At 47.1% G+C, this 19,681-nt stretch overlaps 1 protein-coding gene across 2 annotated transcripts in view; it reads left to right on the top strand.

The window, feature by feature from the left end:
* STK24 (serine/threonine kinase 24) overlaps nt 1–19,681 on the top strand; it is a 93,194-nt gene that overhangs the window by 33,047 nt on the left and 40,466 nt on the right. For both annotated transcript variants that reach the window (XM_074378451.1, XM_074378450.1), the window contains exon 2: nt 6,379–6,609. In XM_074378451.1, the coding sequence (XP_074234552.1) occupies nt 6,379–6,609 (231 nt within the window). The remainder of the gene's footprint in view (nt 1–6,378; nt 6,610–19,681) is intronic.

Genomic DNA, 19,681 nt, shown 5'->3' with positions numbered 1-19,681 from the left:
GTAGGAATATAAAGTTAAGCCCCACTTTAAAATGACAATAGTTTTTTAGTCTTGTTGGGACTATGTTGCATTGTGTTACTACAAACGGTCTGTTCTCAGTCACTGTTATGGCCAGTGTTTAGGTGATTTCTAAAAATGTCTCCAAAACCGAGTGCTGTTCAGAGATGTCTCACGTGGTCTCAGGTGTGCTTGCGGCGTGTCCATGCCGGCGCTGCAGGTCACACGGCGCCTCATCTCTGCAGGAGGGTTTGCGGTGCACCCCGCTCTTAGGCTGATTTGATCCTTTGACAAACCTGTGAGGTAAACAAATACTTCAGACACCATTGTTGCAATTTGCTGAGAAGTTAAGAACTTGCTCAAGGCCATGCAGCGAAGTGTCACGGCAAGAGGAAAGCTGGGGCTTTGGAGTCTTGACTCTGTGCTCTTTCTGCTGGGTTTTGCTGGTGGAGCTGGGCAGCCGGTGCTCAGCATGCTTGCCGTTGGGAATCAGAGGACCACGAGTTCCGCTTCAGGGTCTGTCACATGCACTGTGTCCTTGGACACATCCCACAACCCCACAGTCGCCAGAAGATGGGATGGCTCCTCCTATGGGCGCACCCTCAGAAATAGCACTCGTTTTTCTTGCGGCTTTGTTCCACCCAGGCCACATCCAAGACCAGAGGTTCACGGCCTTTGACTGCAGCTCTTTGTGACCGAGGGGAGGCCGGGACCCTCATTTATGGGAGTCAGCTTGCAACTGCCTGTGCATTCGAGTCTTAACGCAGATTGTTTTGCAAGATGATCTCTTAGGTTCAAGTTTCTGCTCAGAAATTGTCAATAGGCTTCCTCTTTCACAAACTGTGAAAATACGTGTTTCTGTTCACGAAGCGTGTAGCCCTCTTGACAGGCTGGTCGGGTGTCCTGTGCCCCGGCTCTGTGCCTTCTGCATCTTGCCTTTGCTGCGACTCCCTGGGCGGGGCCTGCTGTGCTTCCCCATTTAAAATCCCTTCTATTCATGTAACTTGAGGCCCTTCTCCTGAGGCTACCAAGGGACTTGAGCCTTCTTTCCTTCCCTATTTTAAGGGACTTAGTAGTTACCATTATAGGAAAGTTAAAGAGAGGTTTATGGAAGGTTCTCATAGTTGGGATCTTTGGTTTGCTTACAGCTCTGAGCATCATTTCTTAGCCCTAAGAGCCTAATCCTTCCGGTGGGGTCATTGCATCAGTGGCTCAGGGACCGCCTCCTTTGGAGCCTCATGTCACAACACCCTCCAGGCCTCAGGGCCTTCTGGCCTCCCTGGCTGGTGGTTCATTTAGCTGCACCACGTGTGGCCTCTGCACCTCGGGAGTTCTGCAGACGTTTCCTTCTCTCTGAGGATGCTCACTCGGGCCCCCTAGAATTCTCCTTGTCCCCTTCCTGAGGGAGAAGAGGCTTCGTTATTTTAGTTGCTTTTAGGATAGTGCCTTGGGAGGTGCGCTGGCTTGTGAGTCCCGTGATCTGGATTTTGCTTCTGGCTCTAGTTTAAGTGAGAGGCTTCTAAGAAACTACTGAATCTTGACCAAGTACCGTCAGAAAGAACAGCTCAGAATTAAGACGAGCAGAAGACAGCAGCAGCAGAGATGGCCTCTCTCTGCTGAGGACTGACTTCCTAGCAGACACCATGCAGAGAGCTTTCCTTGTGGTCTTATTTTACCCTTCCAGCATCCGAAGAAGTAGGTAGTGTTACCCCGTTTCCCAGATACGGAAACAGGCTGGGTGGTTCAGGGACTTGCTGGTAACTGGGTGGAGCTGAGATCTGAACTTGTGTTGTTTGGACTCCAAGTGCCTGTGGCTGCTTAGAAACCTGAATTTTTGGCAGATAATTCAAGCATTCAGGAGGGCAGTGTGAATATCTGTTCTCCAGCTTATTTTGGGGGGTGTATCTAGTGTCTTTTCTCTCCACATCTCGTATAGCTGCTGCCCCAAATGGTATTTTGCAGAATCAGAGCCGAGCCTCTGTTTGGTGCACATGGGGTCTCATATAATTTTTTAGGCCACAGCTGCATTTTCCTTGTCTCCACCATGTAATGCTCTGAATTTGGGCTGGGTTTTTGTTTTTATTATTTGCTTTCTGAGGGGACTTGATGGTGCCTGCAGGTCCCCATGCTGTTCACTTCTTTGCTGCGTTAGGTTGGCAAGATTATGATATGTTTTAAACTGTTAGATCATAATCTTGAGGGAGAAAGTAATCTGTGAGATGTTAATACAGTTTTCAGCCTGTGGCATCAAAAAACATGCTCTGGAGAGAAGGAGTCTTTGTTCAAGGGAGTTGTCAGGTTTTAGTGGGTTGAAGCAGCAGATAAGGAACTTTTCACCTATAGTAGTGAAGTAATAGTGGCCTCGTTAGGGACAGAAGAAATAAGGTGCAGAAAGGACACAAAACTCCAGCAGAAGCACCGCAGTCGGGGTGCAGACCTCCATTGCTACACCGAGAACCCCCACGTACCCCACTCCCCCGCCCCGCAGCGTCGTATTTGGTGACAGGAGGGGAAGCTGGGGGGAGTGGCAGAAGGTCAGGTTAAGAAGGGACTGCGAGTTCAGATTGACAGTGGGCATGTGTGACTTAAGTCTCGAGACGCTATGTTTTCTGGGTTGTTTTAAGCAATGAAGGGGAACCATGAGCTTTAGGGGAGCTGAACTCTGCCTGCAGAGCGGAGAGGGAGGTCCTGAGTCAGGTCTGCTGGAGGCTTACCTGCTGGGGGTCAAGCAGGGCGCGGCCGGGGAACCGCATGCTGAGGCAGTTTGGAGGTAGGAAAAGGGACTGAGGTGCAGGGTTTCCAGCTTTGGAAATGGTAGATAGTAACACTCGTAACAGTGGGGCCCACGAGGAAAGCCGGGGTGGGAGAGTCGGGCAGATGTGGAAGGAGGAGGTGGTAAACAGCCAGCAGAGACCTGTTGGCGGCAGGTGCGCCAGGCTGTGTGCCGGCTGACTTGGTGGTGGCTGCCTGGGGCGCCGGGGTGAGGGGGATTCTGAGGCCGAGTTCAGCTCCAGGAGGAGAGTTCTGCCATTCACCTGGGATGCTTGCCAAGTTTAGAAGAGGGGGCACATCTGGTCCAGACCCAGCTGGACCGCGGTGCCCTCTCGCCTGTTGCTTGCCACAGGGATGGTGATGTGATAAGGTGCAGGCATTAGAACACGTCAAATCTAGACAGTTTTCTTTTTCTCTTCCTGGAGCTTGGCTTCAGCCCAGAGCAGTGTAGTGTGTGTGGCTGTGCACGTGGTACATCTGAAGCTCAGGAACTTTGAAAGTTGATTAGTGATGCCAAATGCATTTTTCATTGCCAGAAGTGATCAAAAGAACACAGTAATAGCTGTTCAGGTTTAAAAATATAAAATACTTAAGTCATCATAGAAGTATTTAAATGAATTCTCTCAAGGATTATGAAACAGGCTGAGTTGCCCCAGAAGCCTGAGCTCCAGAAGGGAGACCAGGAACGGCCTCTTGGGCTTGGTGTGGGGAGCCGAGCATCATACCCTTGGACTTTCCCATTGGAGGAGTCAGAATCCTGAAGGTCTGGGGACCCTCGCGGCCGTGTGGCAGGGGGGCTGCTGCTCGTGCTGTGCTCATGCTTGTTCCGTTGCTAAGAGACCCCAGGCTTTGGGGCAGCTGGTCACCCCGAAACTTCCATATCCCAGTGAGAAATGTCTGTGGAACCCTTGATTCCAGACCTCCAGGCGGCACGTGCCCTTGGCTTTTCTGGTCTTCCCACCATGTGGAGCCCAGTGAAGGTTTTCCTGGGCTTGTTGGGAACGGCACTTGGGAGCATTTTCAGAGCCCAGACCTGTGCCTGGGGCCCCCTGACCTGCGGGAAATGCGTCTTCTCGTTATTTTGATCAGTTTTCAAGGATCCTGACCTTAGGGTGATTATGCATAACAGTGCCCTGCTTTTCCTACATCTTGAAATGAAAAATAAACAAGACGAGGTGTGAGTGTGTAGAAAGACGCAGGATCTAGTGGACTTAAGATTAAAGAGACAGATGGCCTGGTGTTGTCATGATGAAAAGGGTGATGAAGAAAGACGAGAAAATGAAGCTACGAGAAGTAGGAAAACCAGGTGTCACCTCCTGGAAATTTTCACTTAACCCTGAGGCTGCCCCAGGTGGGAAGTTGGGCTGTTTCTTGACAGAGAGGGGAAGGTTTGGAGGGACATGGAGAGGTGTGTGTGGAGGAGAGACAGCAGTCCTGGAGGGCCTTGTTCTGCAGACACTGCCCGGGACATGTCTGATCCCTCGGTTTGTGGGTCCCCCCTCTTACCTGCGTTTACTGTAGACAGATGCTGTTTCTGCTGTTTTTCTGTCTCCAGCGCTTCCCACAGAGGAGGAAGCACAGACTGCTAGATGTTGAGTAGTTCATGGACCACATAGGTTACTAACCATATGCATGAGATTCACGACCCATGAGAAGCGTCTTCCTTCTCTGCCTTCGAATGTTGATCTCCCAGCTCAGCTTGTGAATGGGCAGGTTGCACTGGGCCTTTCAGTGATGTTCTGGAGCGAACAGTCTGGGACCTGAGTAGTGGGCTGTGCAGATAGTACCCGGCCCAGTCCTCCGGTCATCCATCCTCCTTGCTCTGGGAGAGGGGGACGGTAGGTAGGTGAGGGTCCTCTGTGTGTTTTGACTCCTGCCTGGGGACCGATTGCCCTTCAGGCACATGGGATGTGTGGGTTGAGGGGCCGGCAGATATTTCTGATCTGGGATGATGACCCGTGCGTGATTCAGCTTAAATCTTTCTGAAAAAAGAATTCTCAGGATGCTTGGCAGGTTGGCACGTTTCCCACCAAGGAGATCAACTTTCCTCTGAGGACAGATTCTGGCAGCAGAATCTCAGAGTTCCTTTTTTGGACTTGGTCATCTCTGGCATGGATTTCCTTGTCACTAAAGGGCTGCAGTGCATGATAATGAGGTTATGCAAGAGTTGCCTCATGCACGACGTTTGGGCCTTAGCTGGGATCCCTGCACTGGCCGTGATGGGCCTCTTGCTGCTGGCTCTCTCACTCCCAGCCTTGCCAGCCCTCTGGGGCCTCGGCTCAGAGGTTGATACCTTCTGCTGGTCAAACAAGTGACGAAACCAGCCCAGACTCAAGGGGTGGGGCCCCAGACTCTTTCTTGCTGGAGGACTGCCAAAGTCATGTTGCAAAAGGGTGTGGACACAGGCAGGACTCACTGGCAGTTATTTTTGTAACAGCCTCCCACACTCTCATCTCTGACATTGTAGAGGTTTGAATAAATTCTTGTTGACTTTGTTTTTTTTTATTAACTCACGAAAAGGACATGCTACTGTTTTTCTTAGGGTGGTGGTGGGGCAGTTAATGGAGGGATCGGGTCAGCTGACCTAAAAACAAGCCTTGTTTTCTCGGCACGTTGTCTTGTTAGGGCTGCCTGGCTTCTCCCTCGGGTCTCTAAGCAGTGGTTCTCAAAGCTTGGTCCCAGACCAGCGTCACCTGGGCGCTGTCTGATTCTGGGCCCCACCAGATTTCACTGAGGCAGAACCTTTTGGGGGTGGCAGGCAGTCTGGAGTCTAGCAAGCCCTCCAGGAGAGCCTGACGCTAAGATTTGAGAATCACTGCTCCTGGGTATACGCATGGCTTTTATCTCCTTTCTGACCAGTTCACCCTCTCCCAGGCTCTCTGTCTCCTGGAATTAGTGTATTCTTGGTGTCAGTGTAAGACTGTGGTTTTTTGTTTTTGTTTTTGTTTTATTGCCCAGAGGACCCTTACTGACCATCCGTCCCTGTGCCCAGGCACAGGGGTATAGAAGTAAGACGTGAGCCCTGAACACCTCAGTGTGGCATGGGAGGCAGTGTACCATGGGAGGGTAGCCAGTCCCGCGGGCGCGATGACACGTTCAGTTCATACATGCCGAGCTTGCGGCACCCGGGTCAAAAGAGGTACCTTAGCAAGTGATTGATCTTAGGAGTTAAAAACTCAGAAGGCAGGGCTGGAGCCAGCAGTTGGAAGGTTACCATATACATGATAATTTACAACAGTTTTTTCTCAAAAGTGCCTACGCAGTGGGGGTCTTTTAAAAATATGGATTATGCAACCCCCCTCCACCCCCCTTAGGACTGTGAGAGTGTTTGGGGATCTCTCAGTGTCCCAGGAGATTCTGACCAGCCAGGTGTGAGGAAACGTTGTCCCAAAGCCTGGGGAGAAGAAGGACAGAGAGAACCAGAGGCCAGGTCTGGAACCTGGGGTAAGGTGGCGGGGTGGATGGCCTTAATGACAGGCCAGCACAGGGAGAGTCTGTGCGTGGAGGATCAGTCCTTGAAAGATGATGGTCTGTGTGTTATCACCACAAGGAAGAGCAGTCAGTCCTGCGAGTTACTCAAGTTTCCCTCCTTTTCTGTCTCTCCTACAGAACCTAAAAGCAGATCCTGAAGAGCTTTTTACCAAACTGGAGAAGATTGGGAAGGGCTCTTTTGGTGAAGTGTTCAAAGGCATTGACAATCGGACTCAGAAAGTAGTTGCCATAAAAATCATTGATCTGGAAGAGGCTGAAGATGAGATAGAAGACATTCAACAGGAAATCACAGTGCTGAGTCAGTGTGACAGTCCGTACGTCACCAAATATTATGGATCCTACCTGAAGGTAAGGCTTAAAAATGCAGACGCGATTTTCCATGACGCAGCACCTGCCCAAGATGCGAGCCGCGTGCGGGAAGGTCTTCAGTGAATAGCACAGCAGGTTTTCAGAGGAAGAGAAATGTTCCGACCTTTGTAGTCAGAAGAACCAGGCTCTGACGGTTTTACCATCTTAAATGTCACTGATAGAAATGTATTTTTAGTAAGTGTTTGATGTTTGACATTCCCTTTCAAAATTAGAAAGTATTTCTAAGACTTTGTCATCAGAAACACATTTCTTATTAAGCTATTCTAACAACAACCATTAATCACCCAATTTTAGCATGGTTTATGAGTTTATGATAAAAACTCAGGCCAACCTAAGATGATTAGCCTTTTGATACTTTCAGTTATCAAATGTGACTTAATTTTAATGCTGTTTTTAAAAGCTGCTGTGAATTGAGAATATTGATTAGTGAGCTGGTTTATCTCCATTTGACTCCTAAGAATTCTAGGTTAGTAGATAATTACTTAGATAAAATAGTTGCAGTACAGCACTACAAATTGCCTTTGACCTTCCCCACAGTTCTTTAAAGAATTGTATTAAAAATGGTCCCCCAATCCTGTGTAGAACTGTGTCGTAGTAATCATGTTCTACCGCTAAAAAGGTCTAAGACTGCCTCTTGTGTTTCTAGTTCCTTGACATACGCCTGTTTTACTTCACTTAGAAATGTAGTATCTTTCAAATGGAGTTTTGGAAATCTTAAGTATTGGTTAAAAAAAAAGAAAATTTTGAAATAATTCTTGTGGAAAACAAACCTTCACAGGGTAGAAAGAACAACTTCCTGAGGGGGGCAGCAGTAAGCCTGACAGCGTGAGACCCTGCCTCCTCCTGGGTTGATCCTCTGAATTCTCCGTGTTGTAGCCCTATGCCTGCTGCAATGTCAGAGGGATAGTGCAGGCTTAGGTGTTGTGGAAATGTGGTGATAAGGTATGGGTGGAAGGATGCAAAATTTGAGAACCATTGCGTCACTAAATATTTAAAGGAAATAAAAATCGATTGGTAATTCTGTGTTTTCCCATTGCCTGAAGAATGGCAGTATGACATAGGTCAATGCAGCGTTTTGAAATGGGAAGAATACGTTTTGGAGTCCATTTGTCCTGGACTTGAATCTTGCTTGTCTTGCTGTGTGGCCTTGAGTTTAAGCTCCCTTGCTTCCTCATTTGTAAAACGGAAAATTATGGTATACACCTCACTGTTGTGAAGATTAAATGGAATTAAGGATGTTAAAGTACCTGGCATATAGAAAGTACTTAACAAGCATAAATTTCCTTCTTTAATTGGTTGGGTTTATCCCACCTCATCTCTGAAATTACCTTACGATGAAGGACGCATCCACTAAGGTGGAAGCAAGGAGGAGCAAGCTTGCCAACAGTAGCAGTGGGTGTGGCTGTGGGGAGCAGCCAGTTTGGGTCTTGACAGAAAGGGAAACCCTGTAAGTTTTACCATTTTCATGATGCAAAGAGGAGAGACGTGACTTCCATATGGGAAAGCAAAGGTCTTCTCGATGTCAACGTTCTGTTGAGAGAAAGCAAACAGAGACTCAACTTGAACTCTGTCTACTGTATCACTTTGTGAAATGACTTCAAAGTAGTTTTATACTGAAGTCAGAGCTGGGTTTCATGTGGTCTGCTGACATTGTATTTTAATATGACTTACGGTAATTTTGGCAAAGGAAGTGTGAAGATCTTCACAAATTTTTGCTGACTTACACCAACTGATGTTTAACTATAGAAGTTAAGGATCAATGGTTCGAAAGTATCTCCTTCAACTTCAGCTCCTCAGCAGAATTCTTACTGCATGCTGGAGTAGATTGCTTTATTGTGGCCAAATGTGGTGTCACCTTGACTGTACGTGTCTAGAGAGTCCACCTGGTATGTCCCTTCTTCCCTGAGTCACTAATTCCAAGTCAGTCTAACCTTCATCTAGAGTTTCCCAGTGTGTTTATCAGCTTATCAGATTTATCAACATAATATCAGCTGCTAGCATAAACACCCTAAGTTTTTAATGGCTCAGATATGATAGAAGTTTATTTCTTGCGCCCTGATCCTGGGAGGTTTTCTCCAGTTACTCAGGAACCCGAGTTCCTTCTGTCCTGTGGTTCTTCCTTCCTTCCATCCTCCACATGTGGCTGTGCTCATCAGGTGTAAGTCATCGTGGGGGCGGAAACTGGAGGCTCCTGTGGGGAGTTTTCCTGCCCAGGCCTGGGCACAGCACCTTGTTTCTGTCCACATCTCCCGGCCCGAGCTCGGGCACATGGCCACGCCTCACCCAGGAGAGGCTGGAAAGTGCCGTCCAGTTGTGTACCATGTGGAGGAGGAGGTGGGCTTGATGCTTCACTAGATGTCCTTTCCACAAAGCCACTCACTCTGGAGGAAGTAGAATGACTTCTGGAATGATTTTTTCCTCTGACTGTCTTCAGGTAGGATGGGAAGTTGTAATAATTTTGTCTGTAGTGCTGTATATATTTTACCAGGCAGACTGGCCTTCAGGAAATATAACTGCCTCAAGAATTCCAGGAGTAATAGCGCCACTGTGAAAAGTTGCCCTTAATTTCTTAAACCTTTCTGTTGAATCTGACAAAAATAAAGAACTGCTGTGTTGAACAGTGTTAATCGCTGTAAGTTAAACAGGGCAAGACTCCAGACCTGTGGTTCTGCTTGTTCTCGTGTAACAGAGTCTCATAAAGTTTCTGGGCCCAGAGGAGACCCTCAGTGATGAGCCAGGGGCTGTTTTCCCATCATCTCTGGGGATTATGAAGTTTAATTAGCATGGTCCAAACTGTTGAGTAAGATACAAATTAATGCGTCATATAAAACAAATGGTCTTGGACACAAAGTTGGGAATAACTGTTTTGTGAGGTTTTCATTGCCCTCCTGAAACAGCCTCTGGCTTTCAGAGCTGGGATTCTTAGTTGTTTGGGTGGTGATGGGGAGAGGGCCTCAGGAATTCACCTTGTGTTAGGGACTTTTACATGGCGGGATTGGATAAAGAAATTAGCAGAAGCTGGCTTCTTCATTGCTGGGTTAGCATTAGGAGGTCTCATAATTATGTTTTAGTTTTAGTCATAGAAGAAGAGATTAAAGACAATGGATAAGCGGTCACAATGTGCTGAATGTTGCTGAAGATCAGGAGATTGGAGTTAATTTTGACTGTGTAGCTCTGATCAAACCACAGAATTGCTGTGTAGCTTGTTTTTTCCCCAAATGGTGAAAACAAAACCAACATTGACTATTCAGGGAGGAGGGGGAGTAAATGCATCAGTGAAAACTTATGTTTATATGATGAGTCTGAGGCCTGGAAAGGTCTTGAAGATGATCATGTACCACAGAAGAACCCCATTCGTTGTAGTTTGTTTGATTCTGGGGAGATTAAACCAGCTGGACTACTAGCCAGAAGCCTTTGCAGCCCGTCTGTTACACCACTGGTGCTTTCTCCCGCAGAAATACCACCCACGGTGTCATGATGTAACCGTGTGCGTGCGTGTGTTTGGGAGGGGGGTGGTTTGGGTGTGGTGTGCAGGAGAGAGAGAGAGACTTTCGGTTTTATAGTTTAATTAGGCAGTGAAGACATAATAAGATTGTAGCAGTGGACAGTATGATGTCATGGAGTCTAAGTCTGATTTCTTTTTAAGCAGTACTCATGCGTGCTGCTCGTTTGTTCAGCAGTAATGTGGAGCTTGCCAGCCTTTTAGCATCTCTGCTTTGAGATTCACTTATAGTCATAAGCCAGGGTTTTTAGTCTGTGATCCCTGTGCAGGTACTTAACTGTCTGCGTGTTTTTCCCACTGCTGACTTCCTCAAGGACAGATGCAGATAAATATACTTACCTTACAGGACTCCTGTAAAGATCGAGATTATAGGTAAAATACCTGGCATGTTAGGAGATTTTCAGTAAATGATAATTTTTCCCTTAATAAGAAAATTCGTAAATTACCTTGCCAAATGACTCATAATCACAAGTCTTAAAAACATTATTAGCATTCTAAACATTAGGCTTATTATTTTCTTTTGCAGTAAATTATTTAATACTCCCAAACATCAGGCTGGTTTAGCCAAAGCAAACTAGGTGCAATGCAAAAAAAAAAAAATGCGTTTATCAAACCTTTACTTCTCCTAGTTATTTTTGTTATGGTATTGATATGAAGGAAATATGTCCTTTGAGTGAATAGTTGTCTGATAGTTGATTCACTTCCTTGACTTAAAAACTTTTAGGGTTGTTTTGCCAATGGGATTCATCTGAAAACTAGTACAGGCAAGTTCTCTGATACGTTTTGGTGTTGTATGTAAGTACGGTTATTACAATAAGGGGTTGGTTGTGTATTATATACATTACAGACACATGTCAGAGTAATTTTTTAAAGTTAACGTTCTTTGGACTTCTGATTTACCTTTTTTTTTTTTTTTTTTATTCCTGTCTTCCTTACCCAAAGGGGAAATAGTAGTTCCTGATGAAATAGAAAACCCAGTTGTTTTACCCTTAGGGAAGGAGGTAAAGAAATGTTTCTGTAAATGATGGGCCCCTTGTGACTGAGGCTCCTGGGGAGGCTGCCCCGTCTTCACTTCTTGTCCCAGCATGACTATACAGCTGTCTCTTTACTTTCAGAAGCATCCTAGTTTGGACAGTAGACTACAATCATCTTGTTAAGCTTTGTATTGTTACGCTTTATACCCAGAAAAGACCAAAACAAAATTGCAGTCTTTCCCTTGCCCATATTCATACTGTGTTATCACTCCATGGTCTCTGTATAATTTGTTCCCACTTGGGGCTGTTATGAATAATGTTGTGATGCACATGAATGTACAAGTGCTGTGTAGACATGTTTTCATTTCTGTCGGGTGTATACCTAGGACTGGGACTGTTGGCTTATATGGTAACTCTGTGTTTACCCTTTCGGGGAACTGCCAGGCTGTTTTCCAAAAGTACCTGCACCATTTTACATTCCCACCAGCAGTGAGTTAAGGGTTCTGATTTCTTCACATCCTCATTGAATTTTTTATCACGGCTGCCCTAGCGGGTATGGGTGGCATCTCATTGTAGCTTTGGCTTACATTTCCCTCGTGGCTAATCATGTTGGGCCTGGTTTGTCTACTTCTTGCCAACACTGATGTAAAACTTCCCAGTTTTTCTCAATCTCGTAAGTGTAATGTAGTGTTTTATTATGCTTATTTGAATTTCTTTTAATAGGTTTGAGCGTCTTTCCATATATTCTTTGCTCTTAGGATTTCTCGCTCGGTTGAATTTTGTTCACATCTTTTGTGAAATTTTCCACTGGCTTTCCCGTGTTGCATTGTTATTTTAATACCAGTTCTAGATATCACAAGTATTTTCTCTGACTGTGTTGCACTTTTAACGTTGAGGTGTCTCGTTGAAAAAAATCCTTAATTTTAATGTGATTAAATCCATTAATTTTTAACTGTCTGATTTCTGCTTTTGGGGATCCTGTTTAAGGAATCCACTAGTTTCCCTAAGGTTAAAAATAGAATACATTTTTTTCTTTTGTTGGCTTTATAATTTTACCTGTTACATTTAGGTCTTTTATCTGTCTGGTGTACAGTATGAAGTGTGGATTTTTTTATTCTCCATGTAGAGATAAGTTGTATTTATTGTATAAAATAGTGTTTTCTTCCCTCATATATGATGTTTTATTATACACGAAAGTCTCATGTATTTCTAGGCCTCTTTCTGGGTTTTTAGTTCTATTCCTGGACCAGTATCGTTCATTCATGGTGTGTGTGTGTGAGATTATTATTACCTCGGCCCTGTTTTAAGTCCTAATGTCTGGAGTGATAACCCTCTCCACCTCTGCCCACATACAACTTCTGCTATTTTTAAGAAGTCCGTGAGGTCTTTGAAGGCCTTTGTCCTTCCACATATGTTTTAGAATGAGTTTGTACACTTTCTGTTTAAAATCGTACTGAAATTTAAAAATGGATTTTTGAGGAGAATTGACACCTTAAATCATCCCGTCTTCACCTGCGGATGCCTAGGTTGTCTTGTGTGAGCTTTAATACTGTTAAAAAATTTCCTACATAAAGAACCTGCAGATTCATAGGTTGGTTCCTGGACACGTAGTTCTTATTGTTATTTTGAATGATGTATTTTTAGGCTGGTTATTGCTTAGTTAAGGGAATGAGTATGATTTTTTCCCCCACCTTGTTTCTGTCAATCTTGCTGAACTCCTGCACAGTTCTTTATAAGTTTGAACTTACTGTCATATTAAATATGCTTCATACGTTGGTTTTAAGTTCCACTTTGGTACTTTCCCTCTGTGTTTTGGACCAAGTGGGTTTATGGGATAATACAGCTTCAGCTTGAGGGAACAGAATTTGGGGCTCGGGGGTAAAGGTCTGCAAGTTTGGTTTTGAGAAATATCATGAATGAGCTGGAGATGATGTCTGGTTAGAAAGGAGGGCGATGGTTTGCCTTTTTCGTTCTTTTCTAGCCATTCTGACCCCATGCTCGAGATCTGGAGACAACCTACCTCTGAAGATTGGTCCCGACTCGGAGTGAAACCAGCAGTGTGGTCACCTGGTTGGACCAGGTGTCCTTTTCTGCAAATAAAGAGACTGGGTGCATTTAAACTCCTTCCAGTTCTGTCCTGGCTTAGCTTGCCATTTAATAAAGCATTTCTTGTGCACAGAGAAATTAGAACCATTGGTTATTACGGCAGGAAAGGACCTCCGAGGCTCCTGGCCCCTACTGTTTATTCTCTAGATGAGAAATGGTGGCGCGGAGAAGTCGTGATTCCCAGGGTGGGTGGTTGAGCTGGGGCACAGGGCCAGAGGTTCCTGATTCTTGTTGCACCACTGGCCACCCTGCACCTGACTGCTGTCCCGCCAGGTTCTGCTCTCCTTTGTCCTTATGGGAAACCCTCCTGCAGAGGGTTGCCGATGTTCAGTGGGTGGCTGAGCCCATTTGATGGACGCTAAACTATTCCTTCCCAAGGAGGGAGTGCTCCACGGCTGCTTAGTGAGCCTGCCGCCCTCTCCTCCCCTTCGGGGATGATCGAGCACCTGCAGGAGTGCAATCTGGTGGCATCACCTGAGGAATTTAAGGTTCCTGAGTCCTGGCCCCACCCTCAGACTCGCTTGTCTTTGTTCTCAGCTGGTGGGGCCTGGATGATGGAAACTGTAAGAGCTTCCTGGAGATTGTAATGTGAAGTCAGGGGTGAAAACCCCTGATGTGTAGGGTCACCTTCAGGGAACGGGCATCAGCAGAGACCAGCAGCACACAGAAGGTCGTTACCACCAAGATGCTTTCAGTCTTAGAGAAAATGCCAGCTCAGAAGGTTCAAAGAGTGTGCGTTCCCTATGTGGCAGAAATCCCAGAAGAAGGGCGGCTGCAGGTGGGGACAGTGGCTGGTCAGCAGTACTGGGGGATCTGGGCTCCTCCTGTCCTCTCTCATCGCAGTCCTCGGGGTCTGACTCTGCCTGTGTGTGGATACATGGCTCTTCTTTCCTGGAAGAGTTTCTTAAGGCTCAGGAAGCCTTTCTCAGGTGGTGCAGGCACCTGCCCTCAGGTTTCACTCATCAGAGCTGGGTCACAGTCGCGACAGCCCCTGGCGGGGGTGGAGGGGTATACAGGGCCACCTCATTGGCCCCCACCAGGCAGGAGTTACTGCTGAGCTAGAAGAAGGGTGGGCTTCCCAGAGTCACAGAGTTGGGGGAGGGAGAGGGGTTGGTTGAATGGCTCAGCCAGCAGTGCCTCTGACAAGGAGCGCTCCTGGCAGGTCCTGCCCTTGAGGGATGATGTGTCCATTTCTGGAGTATCCACTGCGCCAACACCATCTTGCAGAATCCGGCATCTGCTTACACGCCAGCATTCCCTGTGCACGTGGCCAGTGAGGTCCCACCGGGAGTTTGGGCAAGTTAGCCGGACAGAGAACCTGCAGGCCCCTGGCCCAAGGGCACCATGTCACACTTGCCTTGAATCTGAGGCTGTTTGGTGTCATCTTCAAAGGACCATATGATCCTAGTGTTGAATTCTTACTTACTGCCACCTTAATTCTCAGGTAGTCCAACAGCAGAAATTCTAGCTTCGCACGTATAAAGTGTTTTATTTTCTCTCTAATGCATACATGATGTTCACCTCTGTAGCTCTTGTGTGTCGAGAATTTGAATGTGCTTCAGTAGCTCTGGCCACTCTGACATAGATCCAGATGCCTGGCCCATGCCTCAGCGGCCAGAGCTGGCTGTCACACGAGCCCTGCGGGCCAGCCCTGTCCCTCCCACACCTTTGCTTTCACCCCGTCTCTGCCAAGAATCCCAGTTGTGTTCTGTGGTCCTGTGGCTTTCCTTGTCAGTGCCACCTGCCCTGTTGCTCTGTCATGGATGGGTCTGCAGTCTCCCGTGTATTCATAAAACTCTTTGTGAGTAGATGGCCCCCCTCCTTTCTTTGTATGCTTGATGCACAGATGACTAAACAGAATTCTGATTTCTGTTATTCACATTACTGTGGTGGCAAGCATCAGATATCTTCAGGCATTTCTTTGAAAGAAAGGGTTTTTTTTATTGAAAAGAAGGACATTGTGGTATGATGAGCAGTAAGACATACACAGACAGCTTTCTGGCTGTGCGGTTAGTCGGGAAGTGCTCATGTTTGGTATTGGGTGTCTGTTGACTTAACTGCAGGTTGAATTGCTAAAAGCAATTTGTGTAACCTGTTCAGTAAACCAAGCACTGTTACACTGGATTAGGTATTTAACTTCGTTTACTGGGTGTTGATGATTTTTCCTTGACTTAGTGAGAGACTGGCTTTCTGATTATATGCTTCAGTTGCGTCTAATGACTTTTCCCTCGTTATAAATAGGAATCAGCGGAGATTGGTCAATGGCAAGGTTGGTTATAGACCAGGGCTTATAGAAGCTAACCACTCACAGTTTTTTGTTTATATTTAAGCCTTTTCTCTTGCTTTTAGCCAAGGCTGGTATAGAGTGCCACATGGATTTTGGAGTCATTATTGGTCACATTTTTTTAAATAGGTATGATGAGGTGGAGTTTGCTTGTGTTGAAATGTTTGTTAGAAAACATTGGTTCCTTAAAAGTAATGATCAGCTGTTGTTTGAGAAGGAAATGTTACCACGTTTACTTTCTGCGTGGAGGTGTGGCGTCGAAGACCTCTTGCATTTCTCTCATCTCCTTTATCACTTACCTAGGTGCATCTGTATTGCTGGGCACTTTGTGTTTTGAAAGTTGAGATCCATTCAGAGGCTGACAGACTTGTCCATAGGAGAAAGAGGGCAGAAATATGCCAGATGCAAAACCACAATGATTTCTTTGATTGCAGGGACCTTTGGGCCAGCTTGCGGTAAGAACTTGCCTTTAGAAGATCCTTTGGTTCCCATCAATGTCTCCCTCTCCTCAAAGGGATGGCAGCCCGATGGACAGTGGGCACATGACCCCAACATGGACAGACTTCCACGGAGGTAAGCTGCTGTCAGTGCCGCCCAGAGAGACCTGTGCCTTCCTTGTCAGCCCCAGGCTCCGCCTCCACCCACACCTCGGGCACATGTGCCGGAGGCCCTGAGGCTTACTCTGTGTTTCCAGCCAGGGCTAGGGTTCTGCCGCGTCACATCTGCAGGGCTCAGAGATGAGTGGAGCGCCAGGCAGCTGTGGCTGCACCTCCTGGTAGAGGACAGGAGGTCCTGGGATGATGGTCTTGAGCCCGTGGTCAGCCCTGCATGGCTCTGTGTCTCACTCACTGCACATTGGGCTCAGTGCTGCTCATCGTGAGCCCTTGTTGCCATTTGGGGACAAGCTACACAGAGTATCTCCCTTCTTGCTTGTATCAGTGGAGACACTTCTGATGGGGTTGCCGAGCCTGGTGCCAGCGTGTGCAAATGACACAGACGAAGCTCTGAACTTTTAGGATGTGTTGCTCCAAATCTTGACCCAGGGAAAGCATGATAGACCAGAAGTCTGCATTTCTCTAGACGGTGGATCACAGTCTGGACAGGCTTGACTGTTGTTGGCTATATTGCTTTGTTCTTCAAGAAATGGATGTATCAGAATCAATTAGTCTGTTTCTTAGCAGATTTTTTGTTGTTTTGTTTTTGTCTTTAAGAGCTTAGGTTCTGGGGTTTAAAAGAGGAGAAATTTTAACTTGTCTCCTTGGGAAAATGTGCTGAGAGTAAAGTTTCAGTTGTACTGTTGGAATGTCAGACTTTGCAAGGCGAAGTATGGTTGCTGAGAGAAATGGATTTGAACGCAAGTGTCCTCTTGCTGACTTTGTTACTGGACCTCACAGCACTCTTTCTGATGGTAAAGAGAGTGACCTGCTGTTGCAAGACTGCTGGCCGTGCAGGTCGGAGGAAGCGGGATGGTTTTGGTGTTTGCACGGCTGTGTCCTCAGCACGAGAGGGGCTGCTGGGGCCTCTGGTCAGGGAGAGTCATCGCGGGGTTTTAGTGAGGGGCAGGCAGGCACCTCACTGTGAACATTTCCTTTATGACAACTTAACTCATTTCTACAAAAGGGAAAAATCTTCATTGTCAACCCCCCCCCCCTTTTTTGTGGGGAGGGAGTGATTTATTCTGACCCATTAAGATCATCCTGACTGTCGTAAGGATCTCCTCTCACAGTCAGGGGCACTGCTGGGAGCTGTGCCCTTGTGAGGCTCTGGCTAGTGTGGAGAGTATCAGGGAGATTATCTCCTGCTTCTTACTTGGTCTGACTTTCTGGGTCTCCCATACTGTGTTTACTTTCTAAGAGGCGCATTCAGGCATCTGCAATCCCTTGCTCGCTCTTGCCTGGACCGTGTGAACAAGGCGGCAGCAGGTGGCCAGTACAGACTGGACTTCGTGTGATAGCAGGAGGTTATGAACTCAAGGTTATTGTGTGAATTTAATCTGGCTTCACTCCTTGGTTTAATAATGCTTGATGTTACTTTTTCTGGTTTTAATCACGTTTCTGCCTCTATTTCATTTTTGGGAAATTAGAACTGGTCCATGGGAGTAGCTGTCAGCAGGAGTGGCACGTCCTTCATCTCTGACTCTGTGTGTCTTCTTTGAGCAGATGATCATTGGGTCTCTGAGCCCTCTCCTGGGTGTGCCACAAATGTGCAGAGTTGTGTCTGTCTGTAACTTGTTTCTAAAAAGTGTCTCTTGGCAAATTGGGATCTATTTAGCAGTTGGGTTTAGGACTGACCCCTAGAGCACATTTAACTAGTGTTTACGTGGGCCGTACTGAAAAAATGCATGGAAAATATTTCCAGTATATTTCGTGAGGTGTGTGAGCCCTTAGTTACTTGGGATGTGAAGTGTCTTTCCCCACAGGTAACCCTCACAGGGATTTGCGTTTTGAACGTTGTTAGTGGGATTTCACACATGTGAAGAAAGTACTTGGGCCTCTGAGTGCTACCCTCTCCCTCCAGTAGCGTGTTGTGACTGTGTTGAAATCGCCTGTGTTGGTGTCTGAAGGTAATCCTCTCTCTTGATCCTAAGATCCAGTTTCTGGGGCTCCAAGACCTCGCGACAGGTCCCTCTGTCCCTCCTGCCACCACCTGTCATGACACACTGATCCCTGCGCCCCCAGAGCCCCGCTGCCCTTGCCTCACTGGCAAGGGGGGCAGGTGAGTGCTCTGCACCTGGAGCGGCTCTGGTTAGTGAGGGGCAGGGGTGTGGTGTCGGGGCTAGGGCAAGGCAGGGCCGTGGCCTCCTGGATTCGTTCCTCAGAGTTTCTCCAGCGCTGGCTGAGGATTTTCAGCCAAGACAGCAGCTCAGAAGAAGGAAGGAGCCTGACTGGCTTTGGAGACTCTGGGAGAAGCCCAGGTGACCACACCCCTTGGGACAGAGGGCGAGAGGGTGGGGAGATGCTCTTCACAAAGACTCTGAACTGAAGGAGAAGAGAAGCCAGGCTGGGACTTGGGGCCATCACGGGAGCTGCCTCGCCCACTGCTTGGCTCTTTTTAGTGGCATGTTGGAGGTCAGATAAGTTAGTGTGAAGTGTGTTCCATCACACCAGTCACTTGTCTACACGCACCCAGGTCCCCTCCTTTGTTATAAAGGTAGTGTGGTTTTCTGCTCCTGAATTAAAAAAAAAGTTACACTTGAAAAATTATTTGACGGAGGTGATTTTGGCCTCTTTGCTGCCCTGATTCTCTCCCTGCCCCTCTTGGCTGTTCCCAGCCCTTCTCCCCACCCCTGTGCTAGCTGAGGAGGAGGAGGGGGGCTGTCCACGTGCTGCCCTGGGGCTCTGGGAGTGTGCAAAGGGCCCCGCCGGGGGTCCTGCTCCCCACAGACCATGGCAGGGGCCCTGTGAGGCTGTGTAAGCGACCCCTACCTCCGCTCCTGAAATCCCAACTGTGTTCAGTCGCTTTGGTTAATTACAGACTCAAGAGTTTGAAACCACACATGAGGTGTGAATGATGTGATGTAAATACTGTTGGAACCCTCTGTTGTTTCCTTTTCTTTTTTCTCGCATTCTCATTTCAAAGTTTAAGCAGTAACTTGAATGAGCAGACTCTTCCTAGAGAGACAGTGTATTGGCTAGTCTGACACAGACCTGTTTTTTAATACATGTTTTCCTTGTCCTGTGTGGTAAGAAAAGGGGTGGGCGCTGGAGGACAGTGAGGTGTTTGACTTTTAAAGTCATCAAAAAATGTAAGCATCCCATGGTTCTCATGAGTCTGAATAATGAAATTTGCCACTAATGTCATTCCCTCTGTGGTCAGACCTGCCCAGTCTTTGTTGGCTGAACCTCACTGCTACCATGCAACTGGGCTCCACGGACTGGCGGTGGTGGGATGGCTGGGAGGGTCGCAGACTGACTGGAGCTGCTGGCTTGCTCAGGGACCGCTCTGAAGGGGCTTTGAGCTTAAGGTAGCATTTCTGGTTGAGTCCCACTCTTGAAGATGTTAGTAGATGCTGCCTGATGAAATGTTTGGGCACGTTGGGGCCAGTAGGTTTCTGTTACGGTATTCTCAGAGCTTTTGAGACTCTCTTAAGGGAAGTTTAATGTGCAGCATCTCCTCAGTGTATTTCTTTGTGGGCCCTCCCCCCGCCCCCATAGCATACATTTCAATTCTACAAAGTCCCTGCGG

Source organism: Camelus bactrianus, chromosome 14, assembly GCF_048773025.1.
Source record: "Camelus bactrianus isolate YW-2024 breed Bactrian camel chromosome 14, ASM4877302v1, whole genome shotgun sequence".
NCBI classification, from domain to species: domain Eukaryota; kingdom Metazoa; phylum Chordata; class Mammalia; order Artiodactyla; family Camelidae; genus Camelus; species Camelus bactrianus.
The sequence above is the reverse complement of the archived record's forward strand: the minus strand, read 5'-3'. Positions and strand labels throughout refer to the sequence as shown.